Source organism: Pseudophryne corroboree, assembly GCF_028390025.1.
Source record: "Pseudophryne corroboree isolate aPseCor3 chromosome 3 unlocalized genomic scaffold, aPseCor3.hap2 SUPER_3_unloc_40, whole genome shotgun sequence".
In the NCBI taxonomy this organism is placed as follows: domain Eukaryota; kingdom Metazoa; phylum Chordata; class Amphibia; order Anura; family Myobatrachidae; genus Pseudophryne; species Pseudophryne corroboree.
The window spans coordinates 490,424-511,989 of NW_026967531.1; the positions used below are offsets into that span (position 1 = coordinate 490,424).

Here is a 21,566-nt window from a genome sequence, read left to right on the forward strand (position 1 = left end):
TGTGATTGGTGTGGCTGGTATGAGTCTTAACCGGGATTCAAAAATCCTTCCTTATTGTGTCAGCTCTTCCGGGCACAGTATCCTAACTGAGGTCTGGAGGAGGGTCATAGGGGGAGGAGCCAGTGCACACCAGTTAGTCCTAAAGCTTTCTTTTAGTTGTGCCCAGTCTCCTGCGGAGCCGCTATTCCCCATGGTCCTTACGGAGTTCCCAGCATCCACTACGGACTAGGAGAAGATTTACCGGTGAGTAAAATCTTATTTTCCATAATGTATTTTATTTCCAGCAGGTGGACACACAAGCAGGAATATTTCAGAAGGACATCTAATGTTATCCCCGGATTGTGACATAAAAGATAATGACAGTAGACAGGATTCTCCAGGAGATAACCCCATTACCCCAATTATACATCCAGCTCTATCAGCTGATCCCTCTGATCCTGGGAAATGTTCTCCTAATCACTCTGATATTGGAGCATTTGTTACAGCTCTGAGATTAGATACAGTGTTTCCCTGTTCTATAGATGCCAAATGTTTTACACAGAACACAAAGCTTATTACCCATCATCCAGCTAAGGCAGGTGAGAGGCCACTGATATGTTCTGAGTGTGGGAAATGTTTTACAAAGAAATCAGCTCTTGTTACACATCAGAGAAGTCACTCAGGTGAGAGGCCGTATTCCTGTTCTGAGTGTGGGAAATGTTTTACACAGAAATCATCTCTTGTTACACATCAGAGAAGTCACACAGGTGAGACGCCGTGTTCCTGTTCTGAGTGTGGGAAATGTTTTGCATGGAAATCAGATCTTGTTACACATCAGAGAAGTCACACAGGTGAGAAGCCATTTTCATGTTCTGAGTGTGGGAAATGTTTCGCATTTAAATCAGTTCTTGTTAAACATCAGAGAAGTCACACAGGTGAGAAGCCGTTTTCCTGTTCTGAGTGTGGGAAATGTTTTGCATGGAAATCACATCTTGTTACACATCAGAGAAGTCATACAGGTGAGAAGCCGTTTTCCTGTTCTGAGTGTGGGAAATGTTTTACACAGAAATCAGCTCTTGTTACACATCAGAGACGTCACACAGGTGAGAGGCCGTTTTCCTGTTCTGAGTGTGGGAAATGTTTCGCATTTAAATCAGTTCTTCTTACACATCAGAGAAGTCATACAGGTAAGATGCCGTTTTCCTGTTCTGAGTGTGGGAAATGTTTCGCATTTAAATCAGTTCTTGTTCCACATCAGAGAAGTCACACAGGTGAGAAGCCGTATTCCTGTTCTGAGTGTGGGAAATGTTTTGTACGGAAATCAGATCTTGTCACACATCAGAGAAGTCACACAGGTGAGAGGCCATATTCCTGTTCTGAGTGTGGGAAATGTTTTGCACAGAAATCAGCTCTTGTTCTACATCAGAGAAGTCACACAGGCGTGAAGCCGTATTCCTGTTCTGAGTGTGGGAAATGTTTTGCACAGAAATCAAATCTTGTTACACATCAGAGGAGTCACACAGGTGAGAGGCCATTTTCATGCTGTGAGAGAAATAAATCCGCTCTTGTTGAACACATTAGACATTACCCAAGTACGGAACCATTTACATCTTCTGGAGTATAATTATCACTGTCATGCAATGTTCCTCAAGGATGAATCCTATCTCCTATGCTTTATAAAATATACATGCTACCACTGGGTGATATAATCAGACATCATGGCCTGGTCTATCACTGCTATGCTGATTACCTGCTTTTTGCTCCATGTACTGAGAACCTAATACCAATCCTAAATGGTTGTCTAGCTGAGCGCCATGGGTGGATGATACCAGTTGGCTGTGATTCAGTCTTTGTGAAACATAATAGAAGCTCACCAACAAAGGACAAGACTTTACCAACCATCTGGATTTATGCTTTGGTGCTCAGAATTGAAAATACTGAACATGTGCTGAATCTTTGTGTTGTCCTGGTATGTGGCTGACACATACATCAGGTATCTGCCACATACAAATCCTCATTCTTCCATCTGTGGACCATAGCCAGAATCAAGCTCTTGATTCCCTCAGAAGTTCATAGACTACTGCAATGCCATCTACCTGGGTCACCCAGCAAAAGAATTACAGAGCTTGCAGCTAGTACAGAATGCAGCAGCCAAGCTGTTACCTAACCCGTTCCTGCCACATAACACCAATTCTCTACTCCCTTCACCGGCTGCCTGTAAGATGACAAATCTATTTCATAATTGGCTAACTGACCTTCCCAGCTCAACATTACATGGTCCAAGGTACTAGAAGCAGCTCCTGCCTCCTTACTGCCCTGCTTGCTTGCTTCTACAGATGAAGGACTGTTACCGACAGTACCAAGAATCTCCTGTCATTCATTTAAGGGTTGAACTTTAGCTTTGTAGCCCTGACCATGGAACTCACTGCCTTGCACAGTCCAAGAGGCCTGCACTCTAGAGACCTTCACAAGCAGACTGATGACTGTTACTCACGCTTTTCATTAATGTACCTCTATTTCTCATACGTCCTAGAGGATGCTGGGGATTCCAAAAGGACCATGGGGTATAGACGCATCCGCAGGAGCTTGGGCACACTGTAAAGACTTAAACTGGGTGTGAACTGGCTCCTCCCTCTATGCCCCTCCTCCAGACCTCAGTTAGACTTTGTGCCCAGGAGTGATGGGTCACACACTAGGGGAGCTCTACTGAGTTTCTCTGAAAGACTTTATGTTAGGGTTTTTATTTTCAGGGAGACCTGCTGGCTACAGGCTCCCTGCAGTGTGGGACTGAGGGGAGAGAAGCAGGACCTACTTCTGTGAGTTTCAAGGCTCTGCTTCTCGGCTACTGGACACCATTAGCTCCAGAGGGTTCGATCACTTGGTACGCCTAGCTTCTTGTTCCCGGAGCCACGGCGTCAATCCCCTCACAGAGGCCAGAAGAAAGAAGTCATGTGAGTATGAGAAGATCAGAAGACTTCAGTGACGGCAGAAGACTTCAGTAACGGAGGTACAGTGGTAGTGCTGCTCTTCATGCTCCCACACACCAAAGGCACTCACAGGGTGCAGGGCGCTGGGGGGGGGGGGGGGGGGGTGGAGCGCCCTGGGCAGCATGTTACTGGTCTGCTTAATGTGAACAATTGGCAAAAAAAAAAAAGCATTTAGGTGCCGAGGCACCGTGGTTCATCCCCCGCCAGTATACTTGAATTATTTCCCCGACACTGCTTATATGGGTGCAGGGCGCGCGGGGGGGAGCGCCCTGAGCAGCGAGTCAGTTTTAAAAGTTCTTCCTCGCACTGCCGGGGGCTCCGTATACAGACCCCCGCAGGCGTGTTAGGCCGTGGTCCCCGTCGGCCACCATGGGTACAGGGCGCCGGGAGGTGGTGGCGCCCGGGGCAGCATAGATAGTTAGAGCTCCCGGGCGCCGCACACGGGGACCCACCATGAGAGTGGCGGGTGCGCGATGCGCCGGAACTCCCGCTTCCCGAACGTTGTCTGGGGTGCAGGGCGCGCAGGGGGGGTCCTGAGCAGCATGGTGCTGAGTGTGTGTGTGTGTGTGTATATATGTATGTGTGTGTGTGTATGTATGTGTGTGTGTGTGTGTGTGTGTGTATATATATGTGTGTGTGTGTGTGTGTGTGTGTGTGTATATATATGTATGTGTGTGTGTGTGTATATGTATGTGTGTGTGTGTGTGTGTGTGTGTGTGTATATATATATATATATATATATGTGTCGTTACCCTATATTTAGTACTCGGCCGAGAGGGGCGGAGCTTAGCCTCACACACTGAGTCAGCGCCATTTTTCCCTGCTGTCCCCGCCAAGAACAAACAGTGGGGAACGCAATGTTTGGACTCTGTTGCCCTCCCAGAGGTGTAATCTCCCTGTGTATAGGGTCCCCCGGCTCAATATAGGGTTTTATTTATATTTATATATATATATATATTTATTTATTTTTGTCGAGCGGGCTTAAGTGCGCCGGGAAGGGGCGGAGCTTAGACCTCACAGAGGGGTCAGCGCCATTTTCCAAAGTTCCCCACCGGGACTTGCTGTATACTAAGAAGGAAGGGGGGCACAGAGTGTTTTAATGCTGTATGGGTGTCATACAGCATTAGGATTGATAATGGACGCAGAATCCTTGTTGTAATACATAAATACACTGTTTCCCTGTTTTATTTACTCACTATTGGTTAGTCGACGTGTGTCGACAGGTGTGAGGGCTTTGTCAAAGGCGTCTGTGGGGATAACTGTCGGTTGATTAAGCTCTAGATTGGCCGGGACGAGTTGGTTTCGATGCTCTCAAGGAGTCCGAATATTAATCTCTTCACAACGCGGAGAGAAATCTATGACAGTCAACTCCTGGTCGACGCAGAGCCCGGTCGCAAAGGATCATACACAGGCAGCTAAGTGAAATTTTATTTCTATACTTTGACCTTATTTGCAATGTATGCACTTGAGGGAGTGTGGTAGTCGGGTAAGCATCCGATAGAATTATCCTGCCCAGAGTGGGTAGGGCTTGCCTATGTTTATTTTTCCTTATAACATTACAGCAGGCTGCCAAGTGACAGCAGGTGGTGTGACCGGAAAAATGCGGAGGAGGTCTCCGGGAGATGCTGGTGGGAGGTATACAGCTGTTTGGTGTGGCCTCTCTTCAGTTAATCTCGGCGGTATCCGCTGATAAGGCTAAATTCGAGAGTTAACCTCCTTCACAACGGTGGATGACGCATTCTTTTGTGGGATGCAGTCGTTTAACCGGTTCGAGACCATTCTTTTTCCTTTTCTGTGTAGACAGTGGAAGGTGAAAAGGTAAGTGTTCTGCAACCTGGTTAGGTTCGCAGAAGTGGACGTAGTTTCTGTTTCCACTATATACACCACTTGTCGCTGAGTCTATCTGGCTGGTCCCCACTTCGGTGACCACTTGTCCACTAATTTTCAGTTAGTCTAGGAATAGACTACGACATGTGAGTTATTTATAGAAGCCAAAGGGGAACATTCTGAGTTACGGTTGTTTCCCCTTACTGTTTTTTCTAATAGATTTTGCCTCTCCCCTATGGAAGGGGAGGTAACACGCAACGCCTTACAGAGGTGCGTCACGTTCAGGACATTGTCTGGTTGTCCCTGTAAAAAGGTGCATATCCTTGTTTATTTGACGGTTCTTCGGCGCAGAAATGGGCCTGTTGTTCCCAACGACGCAGATGTCAGAAGTGGTTTTCAGAGTGGATACTGACCGGTTAAGGTTTGGTGTTTTCCTGTGGAAAGAGGTCTGAGGATCCAGAGATGGATCGACTTTGAGGTGACACCTCATCAATAGGTTCCATTAAGAAGACAGATGGATGCGGCATGAGAGGTTTTTTTTCGGAGAGCAGGTCTAATACCAGAGTGATTTTCATGGGACCAGTTGGAAATGTGGTCCGGGTCTCACCTGCACATCCACTGGAATATAATCAAAACGGCCAGGACATCGCTCCTGTGGTGTCTGCTCGATTTTTTTCCTTCTAGAGGGATAAAGGTTTAGATCTTGGTGTCCGTGCATATAGATCTCCGAAGCTGGGGAGCAGTCCTTTGCAAGGGACGTATTTCCAGAGGATGAGGTCAGGTTGGGAAACTTGTCTGCTGTAAGTTTTGGAATTAAGAGCTATTTTAGACGAACGTGTTCTTCATGCTCTGCCGTGTTAATTCTGCCAGAAGCCTTGTCAGAAATGGCGTAAGTAAGCCGCTAGGACGGAACAAAAAAAAAAACACGAAAATGGCAGAAGGTGCGCTGTTTGCAGTTGAGGGGGAAGTCTGGTAAACGCTATGTTAGCAGTCTTCATTCCGGAGGTAAACGACGGAGACATAGATTTCCTTTGCGACATGATATTCAGCCGGGAAAAATACTGTCATTATTGAGAAGCTTTCCCAGACGTGCCAAGTCTTTGTGGAGTGTCGCAATTGGACATGTTGGCGTTTCGCCTCAACGTGAGACCTCGAGGAGAGGGTTCCAGGTTAAGAGACACTCAGGATATAGCAGCGGACATCCTTGTGACACTGTTTTTAGTCGGTCTAGGTGGCCTCTCCGCTTTCACTTTTCTGGCAGTGGTAAGCGTAAGATGATCGATGATCCTCTGAACTCCGGTCTAACCAGAGAGGGTTGGCTATCCAGTTTTCATGGTTTACTCCTAGAAAATTACTGCCCTCTTCCTTTACGTGACGTAATGTTACAACAGGATCATGGCGTGTATCAGGACTTACCGCGGCTGCGTCTAATGGTGGGGCGGTTGAAGGTCGTATCCTAAGCTGAATGGGTGTTCCCAGTGAAGTCGTTTCTTCAATTCTTCCGGCTTGGAAAGAACTCACGGCACAGCGTTACAACCGTTGTTGGAGTAATTATGTGTCTCGGTGTGTATCCAGGAAGGCTCCTATGGAGGACTTTCAGCTAGGTCCTGCTTATCCATACGTTACAAGCCGATGTGAAGGCAAGACTATATTAAGTTTCTTTGCGGAAATTCTCGTTTGGAAAGTGGTCAGGTTTTTTACTTCGACGTCCGCAAGGTGGGTGTCGGAAGTGGTGGTCTTGTCCCACAAGAGCCTTGTTTGATCTTTCAGGTGGATAGAGAGGAATTGAGTACTCGGTTGATATTTCTACCAAGAGGGGTTTCGCAGAAATCAGGCTTTTGTTGATGCAGGGGGTTACTTAGGCATTAGCTAGTTCAAACCCCCTTGCTCTAGCCAGGGTTTTGAGTATGCAAGTCATCTATTTGGCTTAGTTTGGAGTAACAGAGACCCTGTTTATGTGGTATGTTCCCAGCTTACTTTGGGAGACTGCGTTATGCAGTTTGTTACATGCTGAATCTGTGATGCGGTCTGGCATGTTTGTTCTACGGCTGCTTTGCCGTCACCGAAGTCGGTGAAGGTTCCTTCTTTTGGGAAGACGGGATTTTCTTGGGCGAATGCCCGAGGAGTCTCGGCGGTTCAACTTTGCCGAGCGGATTCTTGGTCGGGGTCAAAAGTTTTTGCCATGCTTTACAAATTTGATACCCGGATTGTTGAGGACCTTATGTTTGCTCATTCGGTGCTGCAGAGTCATCCGCACTCTCCGGCCCGTTTTGGAGCTTTGGTATAAACCCCATGGTCCTTTTGGAATCCCCAGCATCCTCTAGGACGTATGAGAAAATAGGATTTTGGTACCTACTGGTAAATCATTTTCTCTTGGTCCGTAGAGGATGCTGGGCGCCCGTCCCAGTGCGTACGGTGTCTACAGTTATTGCTTTTTGGTTACACCCTGGTGGTGTGTCTTCTCTATCTGGTGGTTGCTACCGTTGTTCATGACATAGCATGCAGGGTCCTATTTTTGTTTCTGTGGACACACGGGTTGTGTTACATATTCTCTCAGGGTTTTGTTCATGCCGTTGACTGGTATTCTACTGAATGCCACGTTCTACAGTGTGTTTGAGGTCTGAGCTGGTATGACACTCACCGTGTTTATAACAATAAATTCTTTCCTTGAAATTGTCCATCTCTCCTGGGCACAGTTTTCTAACTGAGGTCTGGAGGAGGGGCATAGAGGGAGGAGCCAGTTCACACCCAGTTTAAGTCTTTACAGTGTGCCCAAGCTCCTGCGGATCCGTCTATACCCCATGGTCCTTTTGGAATCCCCAGCAACCTCTACGGACTAAGAGAAAAGGATTTACTGGTAGGTACCAAAATCCTATTTTACTTCCTAAATAATACATCCCAAAGGCTTAGGTCTTTTTTCTGCTGTTTATTTTGTATCTTGTGCTTTGTGTAAATGTGAATGTCTAATACCAGTTTCCACAATCTGTATTGCTGCACGACAATATGGCGGCCATTGGAACGTATTTTCACTTCTAGTTTGCCTAACTTGTTGCAGACACTCATCTTGATAAGGAGTGTAGAGTGTTTTCTGATACAAGATCCTGTCCATATATACCCTGTACATTATCATGTGCATTAGAGTCACCCGGGTTACATCTGCAGTGGTTTGTTGTATGTTACATCTATATGGTGCGGATACTCCCCTGTATTTCATAATAAAAGCTTTTGTTTGCATCTAATTATTACATTAAAGCTTTTATTTTTTTATTCTGTTTTATATTCCCGTCTGAGTAATTATGCCATAATGTCTAATCTCGGAGTGGACCCCAGAAGATGTAAAGAAACCGTGTAAGTGTTCCATCATTCTGTTTTGTGTAAGCATACAGGTAAGTGATGGCACGGTGGTCACTGACCGTCACATTCAGGTGGTATAATGGAAGTGGACTATCTGGGCTTATTCTAGTCTACTGCAGAAATAAAAAACTCAGCCTTTATCCTGCTTATAAGAATGACAAAGCCCATAAATCAAGCTTGGTAGGACAAGACAGAAGCCACATTAATGGTGGCACATCATATAGGCTGAGGACCCATGCTTCTGGTATATATGGCATAACTCCCTCTTCACCCACAAAAACCTTCCCTTCACCATTCACAATGTCCACCATTGCCCCTTCAGAAGGGACACAACTTTCCTTTGCTTGTTCCACCTCCTCCTTCACAGAGCCCAGGACCACCTCCATGACCATTTCATGTTTATCTGGAGGCCTGGCATCTGCGAGGTTCATGGCCTGGGATGACCACAGAAACACCAGGTAGTGGGCAAGAAGAATCCACAGCCTCCTGAGGACCTGGAGAGTCCAAGGATCCACCCCACATGAGGCAGAGAAGGGTCAACCACAGGGTCTGGCTCACCAATTTCCTTCCTAAGAGCTGCTGTTTATCCAGTTTGGTACCTGTGGGATCCCACTCCAATTTCCCTTGAGAGTCCTTACCCTCACTAATCCCTTCTGAACCTACCAGTTCCTTCCCCTTCCAACCACTCCTCCTTTAAGCTTTTCACCACCTGCTGTGTGAGTTCCATCCAACCACTCCTCCTCTCCTTGACTCATTGGTGTAGCAACCCCCTTCTCCCCACCCCCACCACACTGCTACACTGCAGTTAAGCTGTAAGACTAGCTGCTAGCAGTACTCACTACTCAGCACACACACTCACATCATGATTACACAGCTGTGCCAGAGACACTGTCTCACTGACAACCAGGACGAGACACTCCCAGAAAGGCATGTATGTATGTGTACGGAGAGTGTGGGCGAAGTGGGGCTGCATCACTGACAGCCAGGACGAGACACTCCCAGAAAGGCATGTATGTATGAGTACGGAGAGAGTGGGTGCAGTGGGGCTGCATGACTGACAACCAGGACGAGACACTCCCAGAAAGGCATGTATGTATGAGTACGGAGAGTGGGCGCAGTGGGGCTGCATCACTGACCAGGACGAGACACTCCCAGAAAGGCATGTATGTATGAGTACGGAGAGAGTGGGCGCAGTGGGACTGCATCACTGACCAGGACGAGACACTCCCAGAAAGGCATGTATGTATGTGTACGGAGAGAGTGGGAGCAGTGGGGCTGCATCACTGACAGCCAGGACGAGACACTCACAGAAAGGCATGTATGTATGAGTAAAGAGAGAGTGGGCGCAGTGGGGCTGCATGACTGACAGCTGAGCCTGTCACATCAGTGAGGTGACAAAATGCAAGATATAGGGGGAGATGTACTAAGCCTGAAAAGTGATAAATTTCACAGTGATAAACTACCAGCCAATCAGCTCCTAACTACCATGTCACTGGCTGTGTTTGAAAAATGACAGTTAGGAGTCGATTGGCTGGTACTTTATCACCGTGATATTTATCACTTTTCAAGGCTTAGTACATCTGGCCCATAATCACCTAGCTAAATTAGGCGCTAATGCAATGTTACATGTATTAAATGAGCAGCAAATATATTGATTATTAGATAGCAGCTCCTATGCGGCAACTGGATGCCTTAGACGATATAAATTGTTTAAGTTTCAATAGAGACATAAAAGAGCACTGATGGTATATAAATACAAATATTTCTAATAGTTATTAGAGTTCAACACAATAAAAACAGTTATGCCAATAATAAAAGCCAGCCTGTGACATGACAGCTAGGATCTGATTGGCTGGTTCTTTATCACCTTGCACTTTATCACTTCACCGAGCTTAATAAATCTGCCCCTAAGTTTCTTAACAGAAGGATAAGAAAACAGCCAGGGAAAAAAAGGAAGCTATAGGATAAAATAGAATAACATACAGATATTGATTCATATATTATTCAGCTCAATGTTTTCGTTGAGACCTAGAGGGAACAAAGTATCTATCATACAAATCCAGTATGCTTCCCTCTTACAGAGGAGGTTATATCTATCCCCACCTGGGAATGTCTGTTTTATATGTTCAACTCCCTGTATGGACAGAACCCCACAATCACCTCCATGGAGTGATGGAAACATGTCTAGGTACACTGTGTTTACAGGGAGCCGGACGCCGGGTATAATCCCCGTACCACGCTCACGTCCCTTTAATTGGTAAATGGTCCCCTCCATGTGCTAGTTGCGCCTCCATCCAAGCTGGAGTCAGATCTCTGTGTATTAGCAGGGAGCTACTGCAGGAGCCGGACGCCGGGTCTGATTCCCGTACGTTTGACGTACGTTTCGCAATCGGCTTGTTCACATCTGACTGATGTGAACAAGCCGATTGCGAAACATACGTCATCATCCGTCACCCTTCTACTAGCGTCCGGCTCCTGCAGTAGCTACCTGCTAATACACAGAGATCTGACTCCAGCTTGGATCGAGGCGTAACTAGCACACGGAGGGGACCATTTACCAATTAAAGGGACGTGAGAGTGGTACGGGGATTATACCCGGCGTCCGGCTCCCGCTCCCTGTAAATACAAATATTGACTCCTCCTTGGATCGAGTTGTATTGAGCATATAGAGGGACAGGAACTCTATCATCTGATGCCCCTTGGAATCTCTCCTTTGCCCAAACCATCAGAAGAATTGATCTTTCAAAAGGCACATCCAGTGGCAAAAACCAGGTATTCAGGGCGCTCTCTCATCCACTGTATAACACCTGGAGGCCCCCCTGCAATGCACCTATGCAACAGGGGAGGAGGGTGTTAGACGTGGACAGCAGAAGCAGCCCGCACTGCTCTTTCCTTCCAGTTCCAGGTGGACGGTCCTTCCCTGCTCTCATCGTTCCCATTCACTGCCCATAGTGGCACATGGGACGAAAGTAGAAAGGGAATCCGTTCTCCCACACCTGGGACTCTTTTACACTTTAGCTCAAAATCCTTCAGGAAGTACTATATGGTCATATATGTGATTTATTACTACAGTGGTCTGGTTAGGATAGAGCATAATACGCTTAAATCGAACTCTGTAGCCAATGTGCCTATATAAAGCTGGAAGTTATCAATCAAGGATAATTGAGTTAGATTTGGCGTGTTGATATTTAATTCAAACAAGCCAGAGAATAACTGCAACTGTTGATTATTTGTCAAAGATACTTCTTGTACCAAAGACATTAATTTCTAAGATCCAGAAAATAACTGCAAATGCTGATTATTTGTCACTGATACCTCTTGTACCAAAGAGACTAATTTCCAAGGAGAGTAATTCCTATAGTTCTGCACAATATTACTATTAGCAATACAATCCTTACCATCCATAGGAAAGAATTATTATGGTATTTCAGGTCTTAATTCTGTCAGAACACAAAATTGCTCTCTGTGTTCACACATATATATTTTGATACCAGATACATGTGGGCTACAATAACAAATTGGCATAACATTTACCACAGAGGTTGATATATGTGTTTATACATTTTCTATGCACCCTTAGCGCCCTTTTTTTGTGACACGGATGTATAAGTTATCCAGACATACATATTTAGAATATTCTCACAGGTAGGTGCTCCTTAACCGAGAATATTTGAGAGAGTTTATCTAATATCTGGTTTCCCATATGCATTGTTCTGATACCAGATGCATGTGGGCCGTGATAAAGCCTATATATTTATCCTATTTAAAACACTCTAAAAGGTTAAATGAACACAGTACGCAATTGGCGTATGGAATACCGTAAGAGTACGCACTTAGCGTAACAAACTCTTAGCCGTGGACGAGACGCACGAGACGCACGTTCGCTCATGGCTTAAAGCGTAAAGGCAAGCACGCTATAGGCTGCCGACTAACGTAATGATACGCTATCAGCGTAGCGGACGCTCGAGACCACGAGGAGATCACAAGCGGCGCTGACACTCACAGAGTTAAACCTTTATAACTATACCATAAATAATGTACTTATACTGTAAACCTTTGTGCAGTGATAAGGTGTAAATGCAACACAGTGTAACCTTATTAGTTTCAAAGCTGTATGAGCGTATGTGACGCTCAGAGAACACTTTAGCAATATAATAAACACTCAAATACCGGTCTAAGGTTCTAACACCTTTAAGGGAGAGAATGAACGTTCAATTGCAAAAGAAAACACAATACAAGTTATACACTACCAAACTAACATAAAATACCTAACTGAATTACTACACATAAGATACAATAGCGGCACAATTACATTTAAGGGGAAGGAGAGAGAGAATGGCTTACAACATTAATAAGAGACAAAATGGTTGCAGAGAACTTACGCACAAGGGAAAACAATCGCATGCGCCTTCCTGGATATCCAGCTCCCGATTATCAGTGATGACAACCGTTGAGAAGAGTAGAGTGGAGCTGGCCCAGGTCGGCTTGTCTTTATATACACTACACACAATACAGTACAATGGTCCCTACATTCTGATTGTTCATTGGACACAGGAATTCGTCTCCGCATTATAACAAAAGGTCATAGGTTGGTTCATACAGGTGGGCTGTGACTATTTCAAACTGCTCAGGTGGGAGGGAAACTCAGGTTTCCCGCCGCATGGGAAATAAACTGCAAATATAGTAAATGTCCATAAACTTCTTATAGTCATAACTATGCGCACGAGCGAGTAATCCGTTTCAAACCAACACCGGAATATTGCTAATTATATTCTCTTCCGATGGATACTAAACACCATTGTGTAACCCCTGTCTGACCCTTCGTATCAAACAAAGAGGGATCTCTTTGTCCCCGAACATGCTACATTAACTAAACTTTCAGATTCTATCAAAGGGACCATAATCTACAAAATACATTATATGACTAAAATATGTCATGATTGAGTCGCACGCTAGACGCACACAAACTCTACCGTAAATGCGCATATCGTGCGCCTGCGGGTGCACGCGACTGCGAGTATACGCACGCACGGGAGGGCTCATGCACGTGCAGCGGGCACTCGCATGAGGTGCATATATGGCAATGTGTAGCGGGATATTTTTCTGACTTTGACAGTCCACCCTTTGGCAGTCACCAATAACTGCCACTTCCTAAAACAGTTCAAAAAGAGAAAAATTTATGTCATATGTAAATATATTTCTATGATTGGGTAAGGGAGGAGAGAAGAAGGTGGGAAAAGGGTATGACCTAGTGAGATAGCAGAAGTATGTGTGTATGAATCCACGTTTGGGGGGTCATGCATCATCGTGCCGTACGTGTTTTAAATCAAGCTTCGAGGTATTGCGAAGTATACATTTGAATTCCTTCTTATCCCGTATTAAGGGTCTGTGGATGGGCTGTCAAACTTTACCAAGCTCTTTTCGGCTTTTGGTTGCAACAAAATGGGGGAGCACATTTTAGTTGATGATACATGAATGGGGGGATATGTGAGTGCCTGTATTCCCTATCGACTATGTGTGTCATTACCTGAAGGTTGTAGAAATGAAGATAACGAACAATAAAGGTAAATGCAGTCATAAACTATGTGAGTTTAATAAACATTTGTTGATTGAAGTCTTGTCTGGTGTCTTGTCTTGATGTACATGTTGACTGTAGTCTCTTTGGGCTTTTGCCAAAATGCGAGCAAAAAGCTTTCTCAATGTCCATAGACTTACAAAAAGTGTTGGGCTAGCGTAAAATTAACGTTACTAGGGATATGGAGGGTCTATGGCATAGTCCATCAGTTGTTGTGTAAAAGGTTGTCAAATTCTTCTTCCAAGCGGATGTCTTTTTACCTTGTAGGAAAACAAAGGAGAAACAGGTGAAAGAAATGGACCGTGGAATCACATTTTCATCATAACATTGTCTCTATCGTTGGGTCATAAATCAAATCCATTGGAATTACAATGTCCTCACTCCTTAGACTCATCACCCTAGTACTTCGTTTACACTTCGTTAAAGCCTGAACGCATCTAAATATCAAACCAATCGATATGCCGATACCCAAGATACACAGAAGAAATTTCCCTACATCCATTATAATTCCTTGAGCCCATTCTCTTAAACCGGAGAACCAATTTCGCGGGTTCAACCATGACACCCAACCGGTCAGCTCATTACCCACAGCAGCAAGGGTGAGATTGTGTCTCCTGCGGAACTCCCACTTTAATTGGAGAATGTAGTCCATCTTTTGGTCTATGACCTCGACCGGGTCCTCGGTGCTATTAGTAATATAAGTGCAGCATTTTACGCCGTACTGCGTTGCTAGTGTGACACAATATCCACCTGTCACTGCCGTGAGATAATTGAGAACCATCCTATGCTGAACCAGTTCTGTTTTATAAGCTTGGAGCTCCCTTCTAGTATACCTAAAAGTGTTGTCATACATTTCAGTGATATTGTCTAATAAATTTGCAAGCGCAGATATATATTTATAATTCAACACTCCTCTGGCGGTGCGAGTGATATCTAACGCGAGTAGAAACTGAATCCCGGTGGATTCATGGATCAGGTCAGAAGCATGATGCTCTGTCCTTTCTACCAGTTGCCTTTTAACTACGTGCTCGTAATGAGTGTGAGTATAAGGAGCTTGGGCACCACGGTGAATATCTTTCATTTTGGTATGTGATACAGTCATTACCTCAGGCAGTACTTTTTCCAATATAACATAATCCTTCTGAGTTTGGGGCAAGCCACTTATATGCCTTCCTCCCGCATATGAAATATGCATCATCGGGGAGAACATATGGGATGGAGTAGGACATAACCATATTACAAATTTTCCATATGAAATCTCCTAACCCTAATTCTCCCATCTGTCTAGTACACGTATCCGTTTGTATGATATGTGCACAGTATCCTGGTGATACTTCTCCAACTCTCATGGTCCTACTTCCTAGGGTATACCTATATCGGAAATATTTTCCACTACCGGCTATGTGGCGTATAAGTTCTGTATCTGTAGGCATTCTATCGGCTCTATATGAAAAGGTCATGGTTTTGTTATTCCATGACACTTCCCAATTTCCCGGCTTTCGGGGATTGGAAATATTAAAACATACTAGGGATCTATCCACATGATATTAGTGGAGCTTCAAACTAGGAGGACTGGAGATATTAAACCTCCTGTCCACCGGCCTCCCACCATTTAGCTCAAGTACCTCTCCTATAGTTAAAGGGAATGGTACTAATCCTGATTTGCTATGGCCTTGAGGTACTTGAGAGCATACCCAACAGACTGTCTGGTTTAACACTTTACCCACTAAGGAGTGATAGTCACTCAATGGATGCCGGTCCATGTGGATATTAAAACTGGACTGACATTTCTACATGCACCCATCCTCAACTATACTGTCACAGTGTCTACAGATACAGTTCTCTTCAGCTAACAATCCTTCACAATTCCTTCTATTGTCAATGCTATCAGATCGTTTTCTGATACTCGCCTTTGCTTGGTGATTATGTTGTTCTTGGAAATCTACGCCTCCATCTTTGTCATCAGAACCCATTCCAGAACCTCTCTCGACCTCCATGGTACTCTCGCCGGAACAGACTGCTCTGGTCAACATCATGGTCAACAGGAAAATCTGGATCACAGTCTCTTGGGGCAAGTCCATCTTATAGGAGGTAACGGAGAAGAATGAGAAGGGGGAAAGAAATAATTGAGGGAGATGGGATGGGAAGTTGGAGAAAAACAATAAAAGGGAACAGGGAATCGACAACTGTCTCCGATCTTATTATTCTCAATGCTCAGGTGCCATCTCAGTCTTCCTGAAACAGACACTCCAGTGATACAACTTCCTCTACCGTCTGTTCTTTATCACGAGACCTCTCTGGATCAGTGACCTTCTTACAGTGGGACGAATGAACCCAAGTCTCCCTCTCGGCAACCTTCAATGCTGTCGTGCTAATCAATAAGACTTGGTATGGTCCTTCCCGTCTGTCAATAAGGCAACCTGAGCATAGAAAATTCCGTATCATTACATAATCCCCATGTTCAATGTCATGACAATTACTATCTGGCAGATCAGGAATCACCAACTTCAAATTGTCATTCTGATTCCTTAGCTGTTTACTCATGTTAACCAGGTTATTTACAGTCACTTCATTGTTACACTTCAAATCATCCTGAGGGTTAATCATAACATGCGGTTGTCGACCAAATAGAATTTCAAAGGGGGCAGATTAAGAGGGGACCTGGGAGTGGTTCTGATGCTGTATAATACAATGGGTAAAGCTTCTGGCCATGTCAATCCTGTTTCTGCCATAACTTTGCTCAGTTTATTTTTAATAGTGCTGTTCACTCTTTCTACCTTCGCACTCGCCTGGGGGCGGTACGGAGTGTGCAGCTTACTATCAATTCCCATCAACTTACACATTCCTTGAAAGACATCACCTGTAAAATGGGTACCCCTATCACTTCTGATTATTCTAGGGACACCGTATCTATACACAAATTCCTGCACAATTTTCTTAGCAGTAAACATAGCGGTATTTGTGGCCACAGGAAATGCTTTGACCCAATTTGAAAACACATCTATACAAACTAGTACATACTTCAAATTTCCACAAGGGGGTAATTGTATGAAATCAATTTGTATTACCTGAAAAGGGCCGTCTGTAGGTGGGATATAAGATGGTTCTGTTGGTATTGCCTTTCCGATATTCTTCCTCAAGCAGGTGAGGCATGTCATTGCCCTTTTTCCCGCATGGGAAGAAAATCCTGGGGCGCACCAATATGCTCTTACCAACTTGCACATCCATTCCTTGCCTAGATGAGTCAGCCCATGTGCTGCTTCCGCTAAATCGGGTTCCTGTATCGCTGTTAGAAGCCTTTTGATGTGAGCTGCATGCGCTATCGGTGTACCAGCTGCCGTCATGAAATTTCTGAGGCGCCATAGTGCTACGAAATTATGGACTACCCCGAAGGCGTATCTAGAATCGGTGTAGATATAGGCTGACTTGCCCTTAGCCAATTCACATGCTCTGGTTAGGGCAACCAGTTCAGCAACCTGGGCTGAGTGAGGTGGGCCTAGCGGTTCTGCTTCTATGGTGCCTTGGTCATCTACGACTGCATATCCAGTACACAAGTCTCCCAATTCCGTCTGTCTGTGACAACTACCGTCAGTGTAGAAAGTAAAATCTACATCTTCCAGTGGGTTGTCACTGATGTCGGGCCTTGCCGTGAAATTTTGGGTCAAATATTCCATACAATCATGCGTGTCATCCCCTGTATTAAATCCTCCTTCACTATTACTCTCATCCTCCACCCTTTGTGCCTCTCCAGGCACACCTGGGAGATACGTTGCAGGATTTAATGCGCTGCATCTCTTTATGGTGATGTTTACGGGGGTCATTAATGCCAATTCCCATCTAGTAAACTGCGCTGATGAGACGTGTCTAGTTTGAGCCGAATTTAGCAAGGCTGACACTGCATGCGGTGTATGGATTGTGAGGTTGTGTCCTAGCACTACATCTTCGCTTTTCGTTACTAGCAATGCTATCGCAGCAACACTTCGCAAGCATGTGGGGAGGGATCGCGCTACCGTATCTAGCTGAGCGCTGTAGTATGCTACCGGCCTGCTGGCATCACCGTGCTTTTGGGTTAGGACGCCTGCCTCGCAACCAGCACTTTCTGTTCCGTACAGCTCAAAGGGTTTCCCATAGTCTGGCATACCTAATGCTGGTGCCTGCGTTAGGCACTGTTTAAGTCTCCTCAAATGCCATCTCAGATTCGTCTGCATGCGAAATCCGATCAGGTTTGTTTGATGAGACCATCTCCTGCAAAGGTAATGCTAGAATGGAAAAACCTGGGATCCAGTTACGGCAATACCCACACATTCCTAAAAACGTTCTAATCTGTTGCTGGGTTTGTGGCAGAGTCATGTCTCGAATTGCTTGAATTCTATCAGCGGTCAGGTGTCTCAGTCCTTGTGTCAGACAGTGTCCCAAATATTTTACTTTAGTCTGGCATAATTGCAACTTGTCTTTGGAAACTTTGTGTCCTGTGTCTGAAAGATGAAACAGGAGCTGTTTCGAATCTCTCAGGGACGCTTCCAGTGAATCTGAACACAGTAGTAAATCATCCACATACTGTATCAATATTGATCCACTCTCTGGTTGGAAAGACTGTAAACAATCATGCAAGGCTTGTGAGAAAATGCTTGGACTGTCTATGAAACCTTGTGGTAATCGAGTCCATGTGTATTGGACTCCTCTGTATGTGAACGCAAACAAATATTGGCTGTCAGGGTGCAGAGGTACCGAGAAGAAGGCGGAGCAGAGGTCAATTACAGTGAAAAATTTCGCAGTGGGAGGGATCTGCATAAGGATGACAGCTGGATTTGGCAGTACGGGGAACTGACTCTCAACTGTTTTGTTAATCCCCCTTAGATCCTGCACTAGCCTGTAACCCCTCCCCCCACTCTTTTTCACAGGGAAGATGGGACTATTGGCAGTGCTGGATGTTCTTACCAGAATGCCCTGTTGTAGCAAGCGCTCTATTACGGGGTACACTCCTAACTCCACCTCTGGCTTCAGAGGGTATTGTGGGATTTTTGGAGCTATCCTACCATCTTTTACTTGCACAACTACTGGAGCTACATTTGCCATTAATCCAGTGTCTTGTCCATCTTTAGTCCAAAGTGACTCTGGTATTTGGGATGTAATTTCTTCTACTTGGGATGGACTCCTATTTATCATAACGGTATGTGACATTAATTTTGATGGGGAGTCTAGCATGTCTCGTACTTCCTGAGCGTGATTCTCAGGTATGTCTAAGAATACACCTTCAGGAGTACAATATATGACGCACCCCATTTTACACAATAAATCTCTTCCCAGGAGATTAGTCGGTGCCAATGCAGCCAGCAAAAAGGAATGCTTGGTATGCAAAGGCCCTATTGTAATCTCTGCTGGTTTGCTAACAGGGTAGTGCTGTACTATTTCCGTTACTCCCATGGCTGGAATTGTCTTACCAGTGGTTCTCATGCCCACTGTCGAATTTATCACTGACTTGGCCGCCCCCGTATCTACAAGGAAATTTAATGATTTACCAGCTACATCAATTGTGACCTCGGGTTCACTTCCAAGACTCGCAATTAATTTCACTGGCTGCAGACTACAGGTGTGGCCACACCCCTATTGGGTATGGTGGCCTCCCTGAATCGCACTGGCAGCAATTACTTGTGGTGGGGGTAGATGGGAACTATCAGGGATTTGCCAATCTCTTCTTGGGGGATACCTTTTTATTTCCCCTGCATGTGGCTCATAGCTCCGCCCCTGCGGTCCTTGATCCCAATGTCTCGTATCAGGTCGTTGTCTAGGGGGTTGATATGAATTTTGTATTTGTTTTGTCTTACAATCACGTGCCATGTGTCCCTCTCTGTGGCAATTATAACATTTTATACCTCTTGACTTACCCACAGGGGTCACAGTTCTGGGCTGAGGTGGCCTGGTAGTAAGGGCCTGTATGCTGACAGCCATTAATTTATCACTCTGTGACTCCCTGTGTCTGAAGATATTGCGATCATGCCCAGCAGCAGCCTCTCCCAATGCATCCACCGACATACCTCTCCAATCAGGCCTAGTGGTTTGTATTCTATTCCTTAAAACCTCTTTTAGACCGTCCATTAATACTGAAACAGCTACTTCCCTGTGGTGTACATTAGTTTTAATGTCATCTATACCAGTGTACCTAGCCATATCCTGCAGAGCCCGGTGATAATACTCTGGTGTGGATTCACCTTCTTTTTGTTTTATTGTAAAGATTTTATTCCACTTTACTATTGCAGGAAAATATACTCCTAACTGTAAGTTGATTCTCTTTACATTATCCTGATTATACTCGTCTGTTAGTGGTACTTCCTCATCTAACTTGCAATCAGCGATAAACTTTAACGAATCAACATTGGGGGATAAACATGCCCTCAAAACTGTCCTCCAATCTTTGTTATTTGGCTCTGCAGAATTTCCTAGCTCGCTAATATACTTTTGACATGCAGCTAAGTCTTTCCTAGGATCAGGGAATTCAGACATCGTTGATCTTAATTCCGTTCGGGAAAAGGGACAGTGCATGGCGATGTTCCTGATAGGAGTTGCTCCTGAAGTGTCAGTTTTCCCATTTGGCACTGCTATTACCCTAACGGGATTAAGTCCAATAACATCATTCTGTGTAGATTCTACAACATGTGGTGAAATGGTTTCAGCATAGTGTGTGGTGCCGTACTTACCAGTCGATACGACCTCACCTGTCCCTCCGCTAGGGGCCTTTGATACTAATCTTACGGGTTGGCTTGTGCCCACTGTGGTTTCTGCTATGGTGGCTGCTAGGGAGAGTGCTGATATTGTTGTGGGCTCATCCTCTTGGTCACAATCCTGGAGAAAGTTCAAAACAGGGTACAACTTGCACGGATTAGTGTTAGCATTAATTACTTTGGTTACATTATCTTTAACTTCTATACATTTAACATATCCCTGAGTGCCATTCTCTGCAACCAATTTCTCTCCAGGTATGTATGGTGGTGGGGGTGCAGTGGCTATCAGTTTCCTGATAGGGTTAGATCCAGCGGCTTGCGCCAACCCCCTTTGTATTTCACCTTCCTGTTGCCACAATGTTAAATAATCATAATGTCTAATACGCCTTTTTGAAGATTTAATCAGGCAAACTCTTCTCTTTAAATTTTGTAACACTTCTGGGTTAAAAGTACCTACCCGGGGAAACTTCTCCCCATCGTGCACAGTCATCCTTTCCCATTCATTGCACAATGTCTCTGTGTGATGACCATATTTCTCACACATGATATACCTTGCCGTCCCGATTGGTCGGTTTACCAAATCAACCTGAACCTCGGTTGATCGCCCCTTACCTGAACAACTGGCCCCCATCTCTGCAGGTGCTGCTTTCACTACCTCTGACTTCAAATCAGGGTCTTCGGCAACCCTTACAAAAACCAAGATGCTCGGGGTAAGGCTGCGGTGGGGGTTTTGCTCCGAAGTCCGCCCACTTAACTCCCGCCCACGCTGGCCAATACGGCGACCAAAGTTCCCAGAGGTTCCGTACCCAACCTAGGGCACCTAAGTACGTCTACTTGCTCGGGCGTGTGGGAGTGTCTTACCCTCCCCAGCAAGTATCAGTCGTTGGAATGTCCCTGAGTGATCAGGCTACTTCCCTTAAAATAAAAAAATGACACAAATCACGTTAACAATGCACACAATCACATGCGGTAAAATCGTATCTGCACACAAGCAACTAATCTTATGTGCGGAACGATCAACGGAATTTAAAATTTCGGCTGCAAATTCCTTCAGCAATGAGCTTCTTTGGCCTATATGGGTCTCGCACCAACCCTCTTCGGTTGTGCTCTCTACTTCTAGTCTGC

General features: G+C 45.1%; 1 protein-coding gene across 1 annotated transcript in view; it reads left to right on the forward strand.

Moving 5' to 3' along the window:
- Positions 1–227: 227 nt before the first annotated feature.
- LOC134984215 (oocyte zinc finger protein XlCOF7.1-like) overlaps positions 228–21,566 on the forward strand; it is a 194,752-nt gene continuing 173,413 nt past the window's right edge. The window contains exon 1 of the mRNA XM_063949845.1: positions 228–1,502. Within this exon, the coding sequence (XP_063805915.1) occupies positions 326–1,502 (1,177 nt within the window). The 5' untranslated portion in view covers positions 228–325. The remainder of the gene's footprint in view (positions 1,503–21,566) is intronic.